This window comes from Salvia splendens, chromosome 22 (assembly GCF_004379255.2).
Source record: "Salvia splendens isolate huo1 chromosome 22, SspV2, whole genome shotgun sequence".
Taxonomy (NCBI): domain Eukaryota; kingdom Viridiplantae; phylum Streptophyta; class Magnoliopsida; order Lamiales; family Lamiaceae; genus Salvia; species Salvia splendens.
Genome location: NC_056053.1, coordinates 3,325,334 through 3,344,407, shown reverse-complemented (window position 1 = coordinate 3,344,407; position 19,074 = coordinate 3,325,334). Strand labels below are relative to the sequence as shown.

General features: G+C 40.5%; 1 protein-coding gene across 3 annotated transcripts; it reads right to left on the bottom strand.

The window, feature by feature from the left end:
- Positions 1-14,461: 14,461 nt before the first annotated feature.
- LOC121787729 (floral homeotic protein APETALA 2-like) lies at positions 14,462-17,467 on the bottom strand. Of its 3 annotated transcripts, none has more exons than XM_042186551.1 (10): positions 16,541-17,467; positions 16,415-16,440; positions 16,247-16,277; positions 16,070-16,157; positions 15,705-15,850; positions 15,578-15,622; positions 15,386-15,477; positions 15,174-15,289; positions 14,927-15,043; positions 14,462-14,848 (listed from the first exon to the last, which is right to left on the bottom strand). In XM_042186551.1, exons 1-10 carry the CDS (start codon positions 17,008-17,010, stop codon positions 14,642-14,644), a joined length of 1,338 nt encoding a protein of 445 aa, XP_042042485.1. In that variant the 5' UTR covers positions 17,011-17,467; the 3' UTR covers positions 14,462-14,641. The 3 variants fall into 3 exon arrangements, with proteins under 3 accessions (XP_042042485.1, XP_042042484.1, XP_042042486.1); XM_042186550.1 differs by having other exon boundaries at positions 14,927-15,079; positions 16,541-17,464; XM_042186552.1 differs by lacking the exon at positions 14,462-14,848 and having other exon boundaries at positions 14,952-15,093; positions 16,541-17,466.
- Positions 17,468-19,074: the final 1,607 nt, after the last annotated feature.

The window sequence follows — 19,074 nt, the reverse complement described above, 5'->3', positions numbered from 1 at the left end:
CCAGAAGACCCCTTACCGCCTCTCCTACTGCTACCCGACTCCGAAGAAGAAGAAGAAGACATTTTTCTTACTTTTTGAAGGTGAAGAAAGTCTGAAGAAATTCTTGAAAGCGGAGAGAGAATTTTCGCAAAAAAGAGAGAGTGCAGAAGAAGCAGTCGCAAAAGTGCTTCAATGATGAAGAAAGGAGGTATTTATCAGATTCGGCGAAGATTTCAAAATCGTCGCACCGTTTCGAATCCCACCTTTTCAGGATTCAACGGCCGGATTTTACTGTCGCATTTAATGCAAGGCACGTCCCCTGACGTCAGCCTCCCCCTTACCGTTATCCAGAATGCCGAAGTGACTCACCTCGCCGAAGTGATTCACTTCGCTTTTCGGGGGGGGTAGTGATGGGGTACGAACTAAACCCTAATGGCAAGCCCAATAACAGTGACGGCCCATCAGCCCAGAGCCCAAGAAAGAGTATCTGTTCGGCACGACCAAAGAGTTCGGACTCAGCCTACAGCTCGGTAAAAGCCGACCAGTCAAGCTCTCCTCTCAGATCGGCAAGAGCTGATCGGTAAAGTCCAGCAGTTCGGTCTCAGCATTCGACCGAACTAGGAGTTAGTGGACTCATGAAAGGCCTCCACGACCTCCACTATACCCACGATCTATTTAGTGGTACGAAGCAGTTATTGAGCAGTTATTGCTTACCCACGATCTTGTTAGTGGGGCTGCAAACCACGATCCTAGTTCAATGTATAAATAGAACTTAGATCAGATAGAAAAAGGTTAAGCTCTCTAGAGATAAAATATCATATAGCAAGTCTGTGTTGTAAGCTGTAATCCCAGATCAAGCAATACAATCTTGCCCTCCCTTCTTCCCGTGGACGTAGATTTACTTCAGTAAATCGAACCACGTAAATTCTCTGTGTCGTAGTCTTAATTCTCTACCAGCATTTACTAACATCAGAAATTCGCGGATCCATCAATGTACTCCGGAGGAACAATGCGCTGGAGAGCTCGGCTTGCCAACAAGTTGTGAAATCATTACGGCGCTGGGCTTCTCGGTACGACATCATTCTTTCCCGGCGTCCCGCAATCGAGAGATTCCTTAGGCATTTCCCGCCAACAGATGCTCGCACTCCAGATCAAGCCTCTGGTTCCCTTGTTCAAAATCCTACTCCAAGTCAACAACGAACTCCGGAACAGCCGGAAAAGTCAAGACGAGAACGGGCTCAGGAGCAACCGGAATCGTCAAGACAGGGACGGACTGAAATTCGCCGAGGAGTTGTGACTATGAGCGAGCAAGATCAGCAGATGCTTATTGCAGAGACTCTTCATCGCCGAGGGGTTAGAGCTTCTGGGGCTCGCGGAAGAGGTGTTGGGTCGAGGATAGCATCTCGTCGACCTGCTTATTCTTCATCTGCTCGGAACAACCGAACTCGGCTTCCAGAGGATTTTGCAGATAGGTGGCTTAACTTCAGCAACCCTGGACAGTAGAATAGTCCTTTGTAATAGCGTAACGCCATTTTGTAGGGTAGCTGAGTTGTATGCCGAACAAGATTTGAAAAATGAAATTTTGTTTTCGCTTCTAACACTGTATTTACAGCTTAGCGAAAAAATTTCATCGTACTTGTCCTCGGTCTTATGAAGTAAACTTCTTTGACCGCACTTGGTCCTTGGTCTTGTGAAGTAAACTTCTTTGACCGGACTCGTCTTTGGTCTGATGAAATAAACATCTTTGACCGGACTCGTCTTTGGTCTGATGAAATAAACATCTTTGACCGGACTTGGTTTGTGTTCTAATTTGGCGATTTTTGTCGCCGGGATCGAACTTTCCCTTGTCCTAATTCGGCGAGTTTTATCGCGTGGATCGGACTTTCCCAGTTAACCGAAGTGGTCTTATGCAGTAAACCTCTTTGACCAGACATGGTCGTCCCCGGTCTTATGAGGTAAACTTCTTTGACCGAACTTGGTCGTCCTAATTCGGCGAGGTTTATCGCGTGGATCGGACTTTCCCTTATTGCAGTTCGTTTCAGACGAAGTGCTTATTTCTTAAGCCGAATTGTGGTCTTGTATCTTCCTGAGAAGCTTGGACTCACAATCGTTGGCTTATTGCAGTTCGTTTCAGACGAAGTGCTTGTTAAGCTGAATTGTGGTCTTGTATCCTCCTTAGAAGCTTGGACTCACAATCGTTGGCTTATTGCAGTTCGTTTCAGACGGACTGCTTGTTAAGCTGAATTGTGGTCTTATATCCTCCTTAGAAGCTTGGACTCACAATAGTCTTTAATAATCGATCTAAAAAGGGGATCAGTCTTTAAAGAACGATATACCTTGGTACCATTTGTAAGAGACGACAAGCACATAGAGACAAAACACATAGAGAAAAAATGAAAAAGATGAAAGAAAAAAAACTTTAAACTTTTTATAAAACGACAAGTAAAAGGTACAAGTAAAAAACAAACAAATAAAAACATGTACCCCTATGACCGAACTAGACACAAGACAGACTGACCGGACTTTGTCTCTTACAAGTGGAACTTCTTGAGGTTGGAGACGTGCCATGTTCGGGGGTACTTGTTCTCCTGACATGTGAGTCAATTTATAAGACCCTTTGCCGAGGACTTCTGACACCCGATATGGACCCTCCCATGCGGGTTCGAGTTTGCCCAGCTTTTCTGCTCGGCTTACTTCGTTGTTTCTCAAGACGAGATCTCCCACTTGAAATTGAAGCTTTTTCACCCTTTGGTTATAATACCGGGCTACTTGCTCCTTATACTTGGCTGCTTTTATGCACGCCAATTCTCTTCTTTCTTCGGCGAGATCTAGTTCTGCTCTCAGTCCGTCGTCATTCATTTCTGAGGAGAAATTTAGAGTTCGGGGACTGGGTACGCCGATCTCCACCGGAATTACGGCTTCAGTGCCGTACACCAGACTATACGGAGTTTCACCGTTGGAGGTTTTGGGTGTAGTTCGGTAGGACCATAGGACTTGAGGGAGATTTTCTACCCATTGTCCTTTGGCTTGTTCTAACCGAGCTTTTAACCCTTTCACCAGAATCCGGTTCGTTACTTCCGTTTGTCCGTTTGCTTGGGGATGGGAGACCGAAGTGAACCGCTGTTGAATGTTCAGCTCTTGGCACCAATTCTTGAACGTCTTGTCGGTGAACTGAGTCCCATTATCCGAGATGAGGATGTGGGGTATGCCAAATCGGCACACTATGTTCTTCCAGACGAAGTCCAATGCCTTTGAGCTCGTTATCGTAGCTAATGGTTCAGCCTCCACCCACTTCGTGAAGTAGTCCACGGCAACGATAAGGAATTTCATTTGCCGAGGAGCTTGAGGAAGTGGTCCCACTATGTCTATGCCCCATTGCATGAAAGGCCAAGGGCTTTGCATAGTGTATAGATCGGTCTGCGGCATCCTTGGGACATTTGCATGAATTTGGCACTTCGTACACTTCTTGACGAGCTGCACTGCCTCTTGTACCATGGTTGGCCAATAATATCCCCATCTCAGAACTTTTTTAGCTAAAGCTCTGGCTCCGATGTGGCTACCGCACGATCCTTCATGAACTTCTCTGAGGATGTAGTCCGTCTCTTCTGGTCCTACGCACCGCAATAACGGCTGGAGGTAAGACTTTCTAAAGAGGACTCCTTCATGAAGTTCGTACCGAAGTGCTCGGCACGTGATCTTCCGAGCTTCTCTCTTATCCTCGGGCAATTGTCCTTGATCCAGATACTGCAAGATCGGCGTCATCCAGTTCGGCGAGCTGGATACTGAGTGTACCTCGGCTTCATCAATGCTTCGGTGCATTAATTCTTCCGCCTTTGAGCTCGGATCTGAGGCCAACTTACTTAAGGTATCTGCTCGGCTATTTTCCGCTCTGGGAATGCGGATTATCCGAAAATAGGAGAAACTTCGGCTGATGCTTTGCGCTTTGTCCAAATACTTCTTCATTCTCTCGTCACGGGCTTCACTTGTACCCAACATGTGATTTACTATGACTTGTGAATCACAATGGACTTTGAGAGATTTGACGAGCAGACTTTGCGCTAACTGGAGTCCGGCCAGGAGGGCTTCGTACTCGGCTTCATTATTAGTAGTGGGGAATAGGAACCGAAGTGAGTAGGCTACCTCGTGTCCGTCGGGAGCGACAAGTAAAATACCAGCTCCACTTCCCATCTTGTTCGAAGCTCCATCTACGAACCCGCTCCAGCAGTCCGGCGGCTCTACTTCGGATTCCAAGGGCTGTGCTAGTTCGGCACTGGCAGAATTCTTCTGTTCGGCAATAACAGGAATTGCTTGATCGAACTTCGCTTCTGCAAGAAAATCTGCCAAGGCTTGTCCCTTGATGGCTTTCCGAGGTAGATATTCAATTGTGTGCTCTCCCAACTCTATAGCCCACTTGGCGATTCTGCCTGATGCTTCTGGTTTGGTCAACACTTGCCGAAGTGGCAGATCAGTTAAGACGCATACCTTGTGAGCATAGAAGTATGGCCGCAGTCTCCTGGCTGCATTTACTAATGCCAGAGCAATCTTTTCCAGAGGTTGATACCTGGTTTCTGGACCTCTTAATGCTCGGCTTGTAAAGTAGATGGGAAGCTGCTTTAGGCCTTCTTCTCGTACAAGCACCGCGCTGATGGTTTGATCCGATGCCGCTAAGTATAAGAATATTACTTCGGCTTCGGTTGGAGCAGAGAGAATAGGAAGCTCGGCTAGATAACTTTTGAACTCGTCAAAGGCCTTTTTCTGCTCGGCTCCCCACTCGAACTTTGGTGCCTTTTTCAACACCGTGAAGAACGGCAGTTGCTTTTCGGCTGCTTGAGAAAGGAATCGATTCAGTGCGGCTAGACATCCGGTTAGCCTTTGCACGTCATGTATGGACTTCGGCATCGCCATGTTTTGAACAACTTGAACTTTTGAGGGGTTTGCCTTGAGTCCGTCCTTTGAAACCCAACAACCCAGAAACTTTCCCGAATCTACCAAAAAGGTACACTTTTGGGGATTAAGTTTGAGGTTGGCTTTCTTGAGCACGTTGAGAGTGGACTTGAGGTTGTGCTCGTACTCCGAAGTGCTTTTGCTTTTGACGACTATATCGTCAACATACACTTCGACCTCCTTTCCAATCAGGTGCCGAAAAAGCTTGTCTACCATCCTTTGATAAGTGGCTCCGGCATTCTTTAAACCGAATGGCATCTTTTTATAAGCGAAAATGCCGAAATCAGTAATGAAGGCCGTTTTTGAAGCGTCAATCTCATCCATTAAAACTTGATGGTATCCTTTGTACAGATCAAGAAAACAAAAAATTTCAAAGCCTATCAAAGCTTCTACTTTTTTATCTATGTTCGGAAGGGGATAGCAATCTTTGGGACAGTGCTTATTTAGATCGGTGAAATCTATGCACATCCGCCATCCTCCTTCCTTTTTCTTGATCATGACAGGATTGGCCACCCACGAAGGATACTTCACTTCGAATAACACATCCGCCTTCAATAATCGACGGACTTCGTCATGGATGACTTGACTTCGTTCTGCCGCAAAGAGTCTTTGCTTCTGTTTTATCGGCCGGACCGAAGGATCAATATTTAACCGATGAGTGATTACCTCGGGGGGCACTCCGGTCATGTCCAACGGAGACCATGCAAAGACGTCTTTATACTCCTTGAGGAGCTGGATGGTTTTTTCCCGAAGTAGAGGCGTTCCCGCGAAGCCGATCTTAACCGTTCTAGATGGATCGTCTTCGTACAGCTGAACTGTCATCGAATTCGGCTCCGGTATGACTTCGGTCATTGCCTCTGACTCCGGCTGCTGTGATTGCTATGCTTGGTGGTGCCGATCTGACTGCTCGGCACTTCTAAGCGCAATTTGCAGACATTCCTTTGCTCTCTTTTGGTCACCTCGGATGACCGCTATCCCTCCTTTAGTAGGGATCTTGATGGTGAGGTGATAAGTGGAGCAAATGGCCCGAACTGTGTTGAGCCAGTCTCTTCCCAGGATGACGTTGTACGGGGACCGAGCTTTCACCACGAAAAACTCAATCATCGTACTGGAGCTAGTAGGCGCTTTCCCCACCGTGATCGGAAGGCTGATAATACCTTCAGGGCGGGTGTCCTCCTGGGCGAAGCTCTTCAGGGGAAGCGGAGCCGGACTGAGCCGAGCTGGGTCCACTTCTAGTTTGTCGAAGCACTCTTTAAAAAGAATGCTGACTGACGCTCCTGTATCCACAAACACCCTGTGGATCAGTTTGTTTGCCACTCCGGCTTGGATGACAATGGCGTCTTGGTGAGGAGAGATGGCCGGGACGGGATCAGCATCCGAGAACGTAATCACTTCGTCCTGCTTCAGCCTTTTATGCGTTGGCTCCTCTCGATTGGAGCCTCTGCGCTCTGACTTTAGGGACGACTTGGTCTTCCCGGCAGGGAGAGCGTCAATAGTCTGGATTACTCCATCATATTGCGGCTCGTCATCGTCTTCGGGATCCGGCTGCCTTTTCGGATTCTGAGGAGCGCAGTTCGCACCACTCTGCTTCTTATTCTTCTTTGGCTGCTTGCTTTGGTATTTTTTCAATGTCCCTGCCTTCACAAGAACATCGATACCTGCAGCCAAGTTTCTGCACTCCTCAGTATCGTGACTGTGGTCTTGATGGTAGGAGCAGTAGCTATCCTGTGGTCGGCGCGCGGCTGATTTCGTCATCCGCTTTGGCTTTTCGAATAGGTCAGAGTGCAGTTCGAAAATTTCCGCTCTCGGCTTGTTCAGCGGTACGAACTGAGCGGGCGGCTTCTCGGGATTGAGACGGGGTCCCAATCTGTCTTGCACCGGAGCCCTTTGAATTCTTTCAAATGGAGTCCGGCGAGGATGCCCCTGATCGCTATGATCGGGCTTCCTTCTGTCTCCTCGGGTCGATGAGCTGTCTAACGACCGTTTGCGACGGTCTGCCTCATCGGCCCGGGAGTACTGGTCCGCAATGTCCCACATTTCCTGAGCTGTCTGCGGACCGCACTCAACGAGTTTCCTGTAGAGAGCTCCGGGCAGGATTCCATTTTGGAATGCCGAGATGACAAGCAGATCGTTGAGATCGTCTACTTGCAGGCATTCCTTGTGGAATCTTGTCATAAAGTCGCTGATTTTTTCGTCGCGACCTTGACGAATGGAAAGCAGCTGAGCCGAAGTGATTCGGGCTTCCGCTTTCTGAAAGAACCTCCTGTGGAAGGCATCCATTAGATCTCGGTAAGATCTGATGCTGCCCTGGGGGAGGCTATCGAACCACCTTCTCGCGTTCCCGATGAGCAGCTCGGGAAACAGCTTGCACATGTGGACCTCGTTGAGACCCTGGTTCGCCATGTTATATTGATAGCGCCCCAAGAAATCGTGAGGGTCCACGAGCCCGTCGTAAGTCATCGACGGAGTTCGGTAGTTCTGTGGTAGGGGAGTTCGGGTGATGTCGTCCGAGAACGGAGTCTTCAGTGCTCCGTACACGGCGAATCCGATATCTCGTCGGTATGGAGGAGATTGAGTTCTCCTGTGATTCCGGTACCGAGGAGGAACTGGAACATGTTGGGGACGGGGATTCTTTCTCCTGGGAGATGCGACACTACTGCGGTAGTGACTTTCTTGTGCGGAGGGAGAAGGAGAATCCGCCGTTTTCGTCTCCGGCTGCTTTTGGCTTTTTCGCAGGAAGGTTAAGAATTCCTCCTGCTTCGCCGCCAAAAACTGCTTGACAGCCTCATTCAAATCGGGCTGCTGGGAAGACTCAGTGGGACGATTTTTGGAGCGGCTTGTTCCTTCGCCATGAGAACTGGTGGTGGATTTATCCCTAGGCTGTTTTCCAGACCTACGGGATGGATTGGCTTCCTCCTGGTTCTCACGGGCAGGAATACGGGTACTCTGCGATCTGGTATGCATTTTTTGGGTGGAAAGAATGGATCAAAAATTCGCTTTATCACAAATTTTGTTCTCTGGTTCCCACAGACGGCGCCAGTGATGGATCCGCGAATTTCTGATGTTAGTAAATGCTGGTAGAGAATAAAGACTACGACACAGAGAATTTACGTGGTTCGATTTACTGAAGTAAATCTACGTCCACGGGAAGAAGGGAGGGCAAGATTGTATTGCTTGATCTGGGATTACAGCTTACAACACAGACTTGCTATATGATATTTTATCTCTAGAGAGCTTAACCTTTTTCTATCTGATCTAAGTTCTATTTATACATTGAACTAGGATCGTGGTTTGCAGCCCCACTAACAAGATCGTGGGTGAGCAATAACTGCTCAATAACTGCTTCGTACCACTAAATAGATCGTGGGTATAGTGGAGGTCGTGGAGGCCTTTCATGAGTCCACTAACTCCTAGTTCGGTCGAATGCTGAGACCGAACTGCTGGACTTTACCGATCAGCTCTTGCCGATCTGAGAGGAGAGCTTGACTGGTCGGCTTTTACCGAGCTGTAGGCTGAGTCCGAACTCTTTGGTCGTGCCGAACAGATACTCTTTCTTGGGCTCTGGGCTGATGGGCCGTCACTGTTATTGGGCTTGCCATTAGGGTTTAGTTCGTACCCCATCACATCTTTTATTAACAACAAAACTCTGCAACAATCATTTTTGGTCTGGTAATATTTTTCTATGCCAACTCAAGAATGTTTACTCATCTAATCCATCGCCACTCGAGAATTTATAGCCTTTAATTTTACATAGTTTCATATACATTTAATAATATTTACTCATCCACCAATTAAAATTTTGAACGCAAACATTCAAAAGTGGCAACAACTCTTGCAAACTTTTTATCTCAAGGCACAACTCAATATTGCAACCTGTGGATAGGATATCAAATTCACCTAGATTTGATTTTAGGAAAAAAATAAATGACAATACATTCATTTTTATAATAATTACAATTGTAGTATTAACTTATATTAATGTATGAGACCCTACTATTTATTATCCCATTAAAACTGTGATTTCATACTAAAAAATTTAAGTCCAGACACAAAAAAATATTATTCCCCGTGTCCCTTAAAATTTGTCACTTATTTCCATTTTTATTTGTCCTAAAAATTTGTCACATTTCACTTTTAGCAATTTTGATAGTGGACCACACATTCTACTAACTTATTTTCACTCACATTTTATTATAAAACTAATATACATAAAATTAGGACTCGCATGCCATTAACTTTTTCAACCCACTCTCTATTAAATTTCTTAAAACCTGTGTCAAGTCAAATGTTGACAAATTGTTAGGGACGGAGGAGTACTATCCTACTCTAGAGAAGTTAGTACTTCCCATGTGCTCTAAAAATAGAAACTATTTTCTTTTTGGTCCATTCCTTTAAAAAAAACAGTAGCACTATAAGGAAATTTCTTTTTCTTTCTAATGAGGTACGACTCATTGTCCACTGACACAATTTTCTTTCTATCTTTATTTTATTTTATTAATTTTGCATTAAAATTTATATTGTTTCTAAAATTTCTATTTTTAAGGGGATAGAACGAGTATTACTTATCATATGCAAACTCCAAGCGAATCAAGTGATGGTATTAACAAGTTTATTCTTGGCTACTCTATATGTTCATGGTCATGGGTAATTTAAATTAAAGAAGTGAGATTGCAGTATTGCAAAGAGAGTAGGTAAAGAAAATAGGAATGAAATGGGGTAGGGTGGGGGAGAATCTTGATTGTGGCAGTAGAGCTAGATTCTTTGATTAGCATAGGATCCTTGGAACTCCGCATGAACACTGGCTCCTCTCTCTACCGCATTTAGACATACATGTCTTCTCTGTGTCAGTCTATGTATTCAATCAATACTTGTTTATTAAACTTTGTGTCACAATTAATCACATCAAAATTTCACATCTATCCAAAGATCTAAATCAGATTAGACCATCCACAATGCGTCCCGCGCCGGGCTCGCGTCTCGTCTCGGAGAGACGGGTCCCCCGCTGGACGCATAGCAGCATACATCCCGTCCCTAGCCCGCGCCCGTCTCGTCCCATAGCCCGTCTCGGCGAGACACGGGACGAGATGTCCCGCCACGCGCCAGGGACACGTGGCTCGTCCCCATGCGTGTGTGACGCCCACTCGCTGGCCAATGAGTGGGCGTCGTCACGCTGACGCAATAATTCAAATTTTTTTATAAAAATCGAATTTTTAAAAAAAATACTTTTTATTTATAAAAATCGTTTTTATATTTAAAAACAATTTTTACAAATAAATGAATACAAGAAATTCGTGATAGCCCATATATATTTGATGGGCTTGCGAATTTATGAAACTCATTCTTGATTGTCTCTCTTTTATAGAGACATCCTTGAATGTTTTATGTTCCACTTTCGATGTGGGACAAACTCATTCTTGGTTGTCTCTCTTGTATAGAGACATCCTTGAATGTTTTATGTTCCACTTTCAATGTGGGACAAACTCATTCTTGGTTGTCTCTCTTTTATAGAGACATCCTTGAATGTTTATGTTCCACTTTCGATGTGGGACAAACTCATTCTTGGTTGTCTCTCTCTTATAAAGACATCCTTGAATGTTTTATGTTCCACTTTCGATGTGGGACAAACTCATTCTCGGTTGTCTCTCTAATATAGAGACATCCTTGAATGTTTTATGTACCACTTTCGATGTGGGACAAACTCATTCTTGGTTGAAAGTGAGAGAAACTCATTCTTGGTTGTCTCTCTTTTATAGAGACATCCTTGAATGTTTTATGTTCCACTTTCGATGTGGGACAAACTCATTCTTGGTTGAAAGTGGGACAAACTCATTCTTGGTTTCTCTCTTTTATAGAGACATCCTTGAATGTTTATGTTCCACTTTCGATGTGGGACTAACTCATTTTTTGTTGTCTCTATAAAATTGTATTTTAAATTATGTCATTTTTATTTTTTTAGGATTTTAAGTTGTTTTTTTATGTTGTGATGTTATTTTATTTTTAATGAAGTTTGTTTTTTAATTGAATTTGTTGGAAATAAAAATAAAAAAATGAAATTGAATGAATAGTAATTAAGGGACGGTATAGAGACGGTTAAGAGACGGAGCGTTGCAGGTTCCGTCCCTTAGTTAAGAGATGGAGGAAAAAAGGACAGTGGGACCCTCAAATAGTGCTCAAATAGTAGTTAAGAGACGGTTTAAGAGACGGTAGCGTTGTGGATGGCCTTACAATATTCACATGTCACAAATATGTACGTACTAGTATTAAACTTTGTGGCATATTTAATGACATCAAAATTACATATTCATACACTAGAAATGAGTAAATATTTTACTCCTTCGGTCTCATTCTAGATATACTACTACTCTCTTCGTCTCAATTAAAATGTCCATTTTTAACCTTCTTTTCCTCTTTAATCTAATCCATTCAACAACTCCACTTAAACTTACATGTCACTTAAAAATGTACATGTTATTTTGAATGGGACGGAAATAGTATTTACACACAACTAGAATTTTCATCCCTTTCAGTGCAAGTTTTTTATACTGATAAGGGAAATGACTTTTAGTTTTCTTTACAATTAATTTCGATCTCCTAAATCAGTACTATCAAAATTTAATCAAAATAATTAAATAATTCATCAATTACTAAAATCATTTAATAGAAAACTACGTTCAGTTTTGTTTAACAAAGTTGTTGATATCTTTAAAACTTTAACCAACTTAATTAAATGTAGGATATTATCAGTTGCTAACTCAGTATTTGTTAGTTGCTAACGACTAACTATGTTAACAATCGATATTATAGATGTCAACGAAGGTATTTTATAAATAAACTTGTAAACTGAGTTGTGAGTTGGCCCGATTCAGCCCTAGTTGAGTAACTAGCTCTAGAAAGAGCTTCTTTTTTTTTTGTCTTAAAAAAAGGAAATTATAACAACGCATCAAATTTATAACTTTAATTTACTACTTTTACTTTAACCCCTTACCAATTAAGCTATAAAGTCACTGAATATATTTTTACTTTTATCAAGTAAAAGACGAGTCAGGCCTCATCGGGCTTGGATCGGGCTAGCGTGAGCGACCCGGCCCAACCCACTTGACAAGTACTCCTATATTAATACATGTAAGAATATATGTTAATGATTTATTTTTATAAGGAACATTTACATAACATCTAATATCTTGATAATATGAAATTAAAAGTAAAGTACTGAATTTGACCATTCATAATCTTTTCTTAAAACAAATCTTTTTATATCGCATCCACCATAACTATCACTTGTTATCTGGGATTTTGGTTCCTAAACCAAAACCATTAACAACAACTTAACCAATAAAGATGAAGACACAACATCAACAATTGATATCAAAATATCGATTTTAGGTAGAAAAAAGATGATAACGGAAATAAATGAAAAGGCCTTCTTTCTTATAAGGAAAGATAATATACAATGTAATGTGAAAGCATTGGACCACCTGAGGTGACTTGTGGATCGAACAAAACCTTAATTAACAAGCCATTTCAAATTATTATAAACATGTCTACTTGTCAACTAGCCTTCTGTGACAGTGAAAAAATAAATTGAAAATACGAAAGCAAATATTTAATTTAATAGAATAAAATAAAGTGGCATTATTCTTGACCTTATGCCCCTCAAATTATCTATCTTAATTTATAATTAATCGAGGTACTTCTTCTCAAATCTTCTGCGCACGACAAGGTGGTGTTAAAAAATAATTGTGGGAATAAAGTATTAGCAATATGACTAAATATAGAAGGTAATCACTAGATAATATAATCGACGATGACGTCGCAGGTGACGAAATTTGCACTAATATTTTAATGTTTTGTACCCAACTTATATTATAAAATTGAGTGGGGATAGCCAATGCTGCATATCTGGATTCAATATAGTTTAATTAGTACTACTATATGATAGTTGTGATAGTTTAATAAATATTTGTTTCCTAAATATTCTCGTAAAGAGTAAAAGATAAACCTCGTAGAGAAATTTGTTTGTCGTGGATGCTTTGGATGAATTAGGTTTCTTTCTTACCTTTGTGCGAGGTGATCATTTTTAGATGTTTTAATATTATATTCTCATTAAACCAAACACCCATAGTCTATATCAATGTCATCATAAACGAGTCTTATTCTACAAAATTTCATTAAACTATAACTCAATAATTACTACTACTAAAAGTGTATAAATATACTCCGTACTTACTAATTTTATTTTAAATAATATACTTAGTTTAGTGATTTGGTATAATGAAAAGATTTAGACTAAAACCTCATTCTAAAATAGGAACTACACAATGAATTTTCTTTAAAACATGATGAATTCGCTTTCAAAGTTGACATATTCAAAAATTGATATTGATACATATATATGTCTCATACATCTCATACTTGCTAATATACAATCACTAGCTATTCATATAGTGTTATTTAAAATTTGTAACAAAATATATCCATTTTCTCATACACTACATATTTTTATTATTTAAATTAATATTTTTGTGTGCATTTAACCTACAATCCTCCGAGTAGCTATAAAATTTATTATTCAACTCAACACACCCATTATTATTTATAAATAAAACAAGACATAAAACATATAATATGCAATTTAATACTTGTTCGTCGGTCATTAAATATCTCATTTCGCCATATCAGATGTCGGTCATTACATGCATTATTTCTCTTTTACTACGTTGAATAAATAAATCTCGCATTTATCTAACTTTTCATACTCATGTTCCTCCGTATTACTTAAAACCCGTGTAGATCTCGAACACGACAATTCATGGTGGACGGAGAGAGCAATAATCCAAAGATGTGTGTGTGTGTGTGGGTGTGGTTTTTATGTTGTTGTGGGGGTGGGTGTAGTCCTTTGAAGCTCAAGTAGAGTTAGGTTAAGTCCCTCTCACCATTATAGCAATTGTCTGTCTGAATTGCTTTTGCTCATGAGAACTGATTCGAAGGACACCAACGATGTTGACAATTCACCACCAATCTGATATTTCCCATAACACCACGATTCCTCTCCCCACTTTTTTTTTCTTATTTTTTTAGGTAGGGTTTAATATAAAAGAAAAAAGTAAAAGCGCTTTAAATATCAGCTTTTAATTAAGCCGTGTTGGTTGATAAAAGCATGCATTGCTGTTGTGTGCCAAATTTTAAAATATTAAAATATCTTTTTTAGGTGAATATTTACCTCTTCAAATATCTCCCTTCTTTAGGAATCCCCCGCCCACTGATTCTCACTACTTCTAATAGTGTCACCTTAAATTACTAATTTCACATTTTCCTTCATAATTTATCAAATCTAGACTACTTCCTTTGCACATGGAATTCAAATCTAGACTATATCAGTGACATTTAGTTCGTTAAACCATCTATAATGAGCTTTATCTAAGATTAAATTAGTTGTAGAGATAATAAGTGTGATGTTTAATAACGAGAAATAGTGTAAATTTGACAATGTAGAAACAGACCGAGATTGTGGAACAAGAGATGAGAAAATTAAAACGAGTAAAAAAAAAGGGAGAGTTATTCAATATGTAGTAAAATAAAGGGAAAGGGGGGAAAGAGGATGAAAGCAAGAATCTTTTCAGACTTACAGAAAAATGGAGATATTCTTTTTCCATTCTCTTATGGCGGAATCACAAGTAAAGAAAAAAAAGTGACATCACAGCAGCCAGATGAAGATGAACTAAGATGGTCTCATGAGAGGATAGATCCCATTTTTCTGAATCCAATTTTGAGGTCTAAACGTTTGCGCAGATGGGAATCCTGATGATGCTGCAGCAGTAGCAAACATTTGAGCTTGATTCATTTGCCATTGCTGTTCATTCCTCGATACCGAAACCTCTCCTCCTGCGTTCCTCCCGCCCTCCACAGCCGCGCCCCCACCCGAGAACTGCACCAATTTATTAGTACTAATTCACATTTTAATTGTTTGAAGGACTAAATAAACTTAATTAATTTTCAGCATTACATGGTAGTTTTGCGCGGCGTATAATGGCCTATTGTAAACTTGATGGTGGCTGTAGCGAGGGGCCTCGTTGCTGATCCTGAACGACTCGGGAGAATGGAGGTGTGCTTGGCTTAGAAGCTGCAAGGTTTCGGTCTCGTTATATCCATCTCTTTTCTGAGAAATTAACACTGCTCGCTCAAAGTCGTTTATAATTAAAGTAAAGATTCGAAGTAATGTTTAATGTGTTTATATATATATATATGTATACCTCGGGCCTTAACGAATGTTGCTGCTGCTGCTGCTGGTCGCGAAATCCGGCTTGTGGAGAAGCAGAATTCCCTAAGCTCAAGTCAAGATTGTGATCTGCTGCATTGTTGGAAGATTCTAATACACAGAAACAAGAAATGTTTATTTAGGTTGGTGCAAGAAATAATTGCAAGACATTTCAAGTGTAATTTCTCCATCGGTCACACTTAATACCTGCTGATTTTAGTTCATCATCATAAATGCTGGGGTCGAAATTGGTAACAGCTTCCTTCCCATTACATTTGATGGCGGCTTTATCATAAGCCCTAGTACAAGCAAAAAAATAATTCACTTCTTCAACCGTCTTTAAAAATCGCAATTAATTTCCGACGACTTTTAGGTATTATTTGACTCCATAAAACCTACCTTGCAGCTTCGACTTCAGTATCGAAAAGTCCCAAATACACGTACCTGTCACGGTAAGATCAAACACGAATTAGGCGCAATGTAAAGACCGAAATTAATCGAAATTTGAAAGAGGAAAAAATGGTACTTTTTGCCTAAAAATTGGCCCATCCTAGCTTCCCATCTACCACATTTGTGCAATGTGACACCTCTATATTTTGAACTCCCTCTTGGAAAACCAGTACTTTGCCGACGCAGTACGTGCACAAATTCTTCCTTTGTTAGATTGCTCATCTGTTCAAAAATGAAGCATACAATATAGTGGCATGTCACATTTATTAGTACTATAATACTTAATAAATTAACTTCATTTGATAAACATAAACACTAAGGACTCACGTCAGTGTGAAAAAAAGTGTACAAGATAAGGAATCAAACTGTAGAAGATAAGAGGTGTAATAAAACACCTCCCTCTCTCTCCTCTCTCCCTCTCTCTCTCTACAAGTGACCTACCTGTTTTAAGTCGTCTTCATAATCCTCTATGCTAAAGTTGATGTCTGCTTCAACTCCTCGGAATTTAATGGCTGCTCTATCGTATGCCCTGTGTGTTTATATAAATATATACATATACATTCATTTGTATGCATTAATAAAAAAAATTGAAATTTTTAAGAGTGGTGGGAAGCTTACCGGGCAGCGGCATGGGCTGTATCAAATCCACCTATACATACAAGATTTAAAAAAAATTAAAATTCCATCCAATTTCCACCGATCAATAAATCACCACCGATCAATAAATCACAAAATCAAGAATTGCAATGCGGTTGTAATTAAACGACGAAAGAATAAAAAACCCACCTAAATAAACCTGCTTTCCACAGTCCCTGATTCCAAAGAAACAAAATTTAATCGTATATAGAAAATTAAGAAAAAAATTTAAAGAAAACGTGTTATGCTAATAGATGAATTTTGGTATATATGTACCATATGTGTGATTCCCAACGGCCCGTCCGCCGGTAAAACGTGACGCCGCGGTATTGGGAGCTCCGTGAGCGGGGCCCACGGCGGCTCTTCTTCAGCGGCTGCGCCACCTCCGCCGCCGACTTTCCGAAGGCGGCGGCCGCGGCTGCGTGGGGCTCGGACTGGCAGAATTTCACCCCGACCCAGTGGGCACGGGGGAATCCGGCGGCGGCAGCTTCGGAGTTGTCGACGGGGAAAAACTGCCGCGTGACGAGGGCAGCGTCGTCGTCGTCGACGGAGAAGCCGAAAATCTTGCTGCTCCGCTTGCGGAAGGCGCCTCTGTCGGCGTCGTCGTCCTCCTCGGAGAGGTCTTCCACCACGACCGCCGACGAGCTGGAATTGGACATGGATCCGACCCGTTTCCCTTTATCGTCGGAGCAGCCCTCCGATTCGTCGTCCCTCCTCTGATCCGGCGAATCATTGAGATCCCACATTTTTAATTTAATTTCCCAATTGAATTTTGATCACAGCACAGTCTAATCAAGAAGAACCAAAAAGGGGCACACTTTCTCTCTCTAACTAAAAAAATAATACTACATCCATGGGAGAAATAGATGAAGTGAATGCTGTCTCGTGATACAACATCAAGAAGCTAGGACAATATAGGCTTGTAAGAAGAAAAAAAAATGAAAAAAAAACGTTGTTGGTTGCAAAAAAATGTTGGGTGTAATTCCCACTTCCAACTGTAGAAGTAGATCTCTATACTCTCCTGTCTACATATCCTCACTTCTCCTTCTTCCTCCCTAGCTAGCTACCCAATACTGCATAGACGAGGCCAGTTTTTCAAGGCTTGGCCGAAAGCAGTTTACTTTCTCTCTCTACACTTGATTCGTTCATTTAGATATATAGGCAACTTGGCTTCTCTTTTGAGGTTTCAAATAAAGAATGGGACCAAGTATAATATAGAGAGGGGGGCTAAGCCTAGAGTGGGGAGAACTACTGCTTTTATTTTTTATTTTTGTAATTTATTTGCTAATTATTTTTGGTGGCTATGTTGTTCAATCAAAGTCATAAATACTTGAGGGATGGTTTTCTAAAACTCTTTCTATTTATATATGTCTGCTGTGGGTGTTCCATTTAACCATTCTCTTTTCTTTAAACTCTATTTCTGTATCTATTCTTTGTATCTATACATTACTACTATCTAGCTTTAACTCTGACCCTCAAATCTATCTCTCTCCCCCTCTTTTTCTCTCTCTGCCCCTGTCTTTTACCCCATTGGTTCTTCTCTTTTAACATAGCAAGATTAATTATTATTTTTATTTATAAAATTTTGTTTAAAAAAAAAGAAATTAAAGAACCATCTCTTTCTTACGCAACTTTCCGACGTTAACCAAATCGAAAAGCAATTCCCCTCAACACACACTCTCTCTCTCTATATTGCCCACTAATGGAAATAGACAGCACCAACACAAGATGGATGACATATTACTCAACTACCTTTATTAGCTACACTAATTATCATTTCATTTTCATTCATTCAATCCCACGTCACCCCACCCCACCTCCTACATTCGTGTTTTTTTGTTTACCTCATTTCAACCAAGTTAAAAATTTACCCAACTTCAATTACCCTCCAATTACTCAATTGGGTTTTGTTATAACGAAACAACCAGAGTCAAATTCAAATGTAGCCTTTTCTGACACTACTCTTTTTAACCCTTGGAAAAAGCTTAAAATCACAATTACCTTAGATTACACCAAAATTAATGATACCCCTTCTTATAAAAATCGACAATCTATACATTTTGATATGTTCCATATTAATTTCTACTAATTCACAATATTTTTTCTCTCATATTTTTATATTTATGTATTTTTAAACATCGTTTATGGAAAATAGAAACTTTTGAGACATGTGTTTTAATACATAATTAGTAAAGTAAGAAAACAAGAAAAAATAGAAAATTGAATAAAGTAAGAAAGAGAAACAGAAAAATAAACATAACAATTTTTGTTAGGGATAGCCCAAAAAGAAAACAATTTTTATTTTTAACGGATAGAGGTAATATTATAAATGAGTCATTTCTTTTAATAAACATAACAATTTTATTTTCTATTACTTAATTATCTATTCCACTTTATTATTTCTTTATTTAACTCATTAAACATTTTTCAAATATTTTTTGCTAAAGAAAATTCTCACGTAAGGTGAGACCAATGGAGTACATCTTAAATAGCAATTGCTTACTTATAATACATCTTAAACACCTACAAATAACAAGATTTTCAAATTTATCCCAACATTTTCTTTAAAACTTTTACCAAATCTACCACAACATTAAATATCTGACATCGTATTAGTGCCATAGCAAGCCGTAAAGAAACTAAAAATTATATGCCAAATAGTACAACCTAAGGTGTCCTTTTTTCTAAAAGCAAATTGATATTATAAGCTAAAATACTCTTATGACAGATTAAAGCACAATTATAATTTGTAGAGCTGATTTTTTTACTTTTTATTTACAAAATAACAGCTTAGATTGTATCTATGCAGA

Coding starts and splice junctions, on each gene's coding strand:
- LOC121787729 (XM_042186550.1), bottom strand. CDS start 17,010: ATGTGGGATCTCAATGATTCGCCGGATCAGAGGAGGGACGACGAATCG. Junction 16,278..16,414: donor TGGAAAGCAGGTTTATTTAG/GTGGGTTTTTTA, acceptor TTGTATGTATAG/GTGGATTTGATACAGCCCAT. Junction 14,849..14,926: donor ACGCCGCGCAAAACTACCAT/GTAATGCTGAAA, acceptor AAATTGGTGCAG/TTCTCGGGTGGGGGCGCGGC.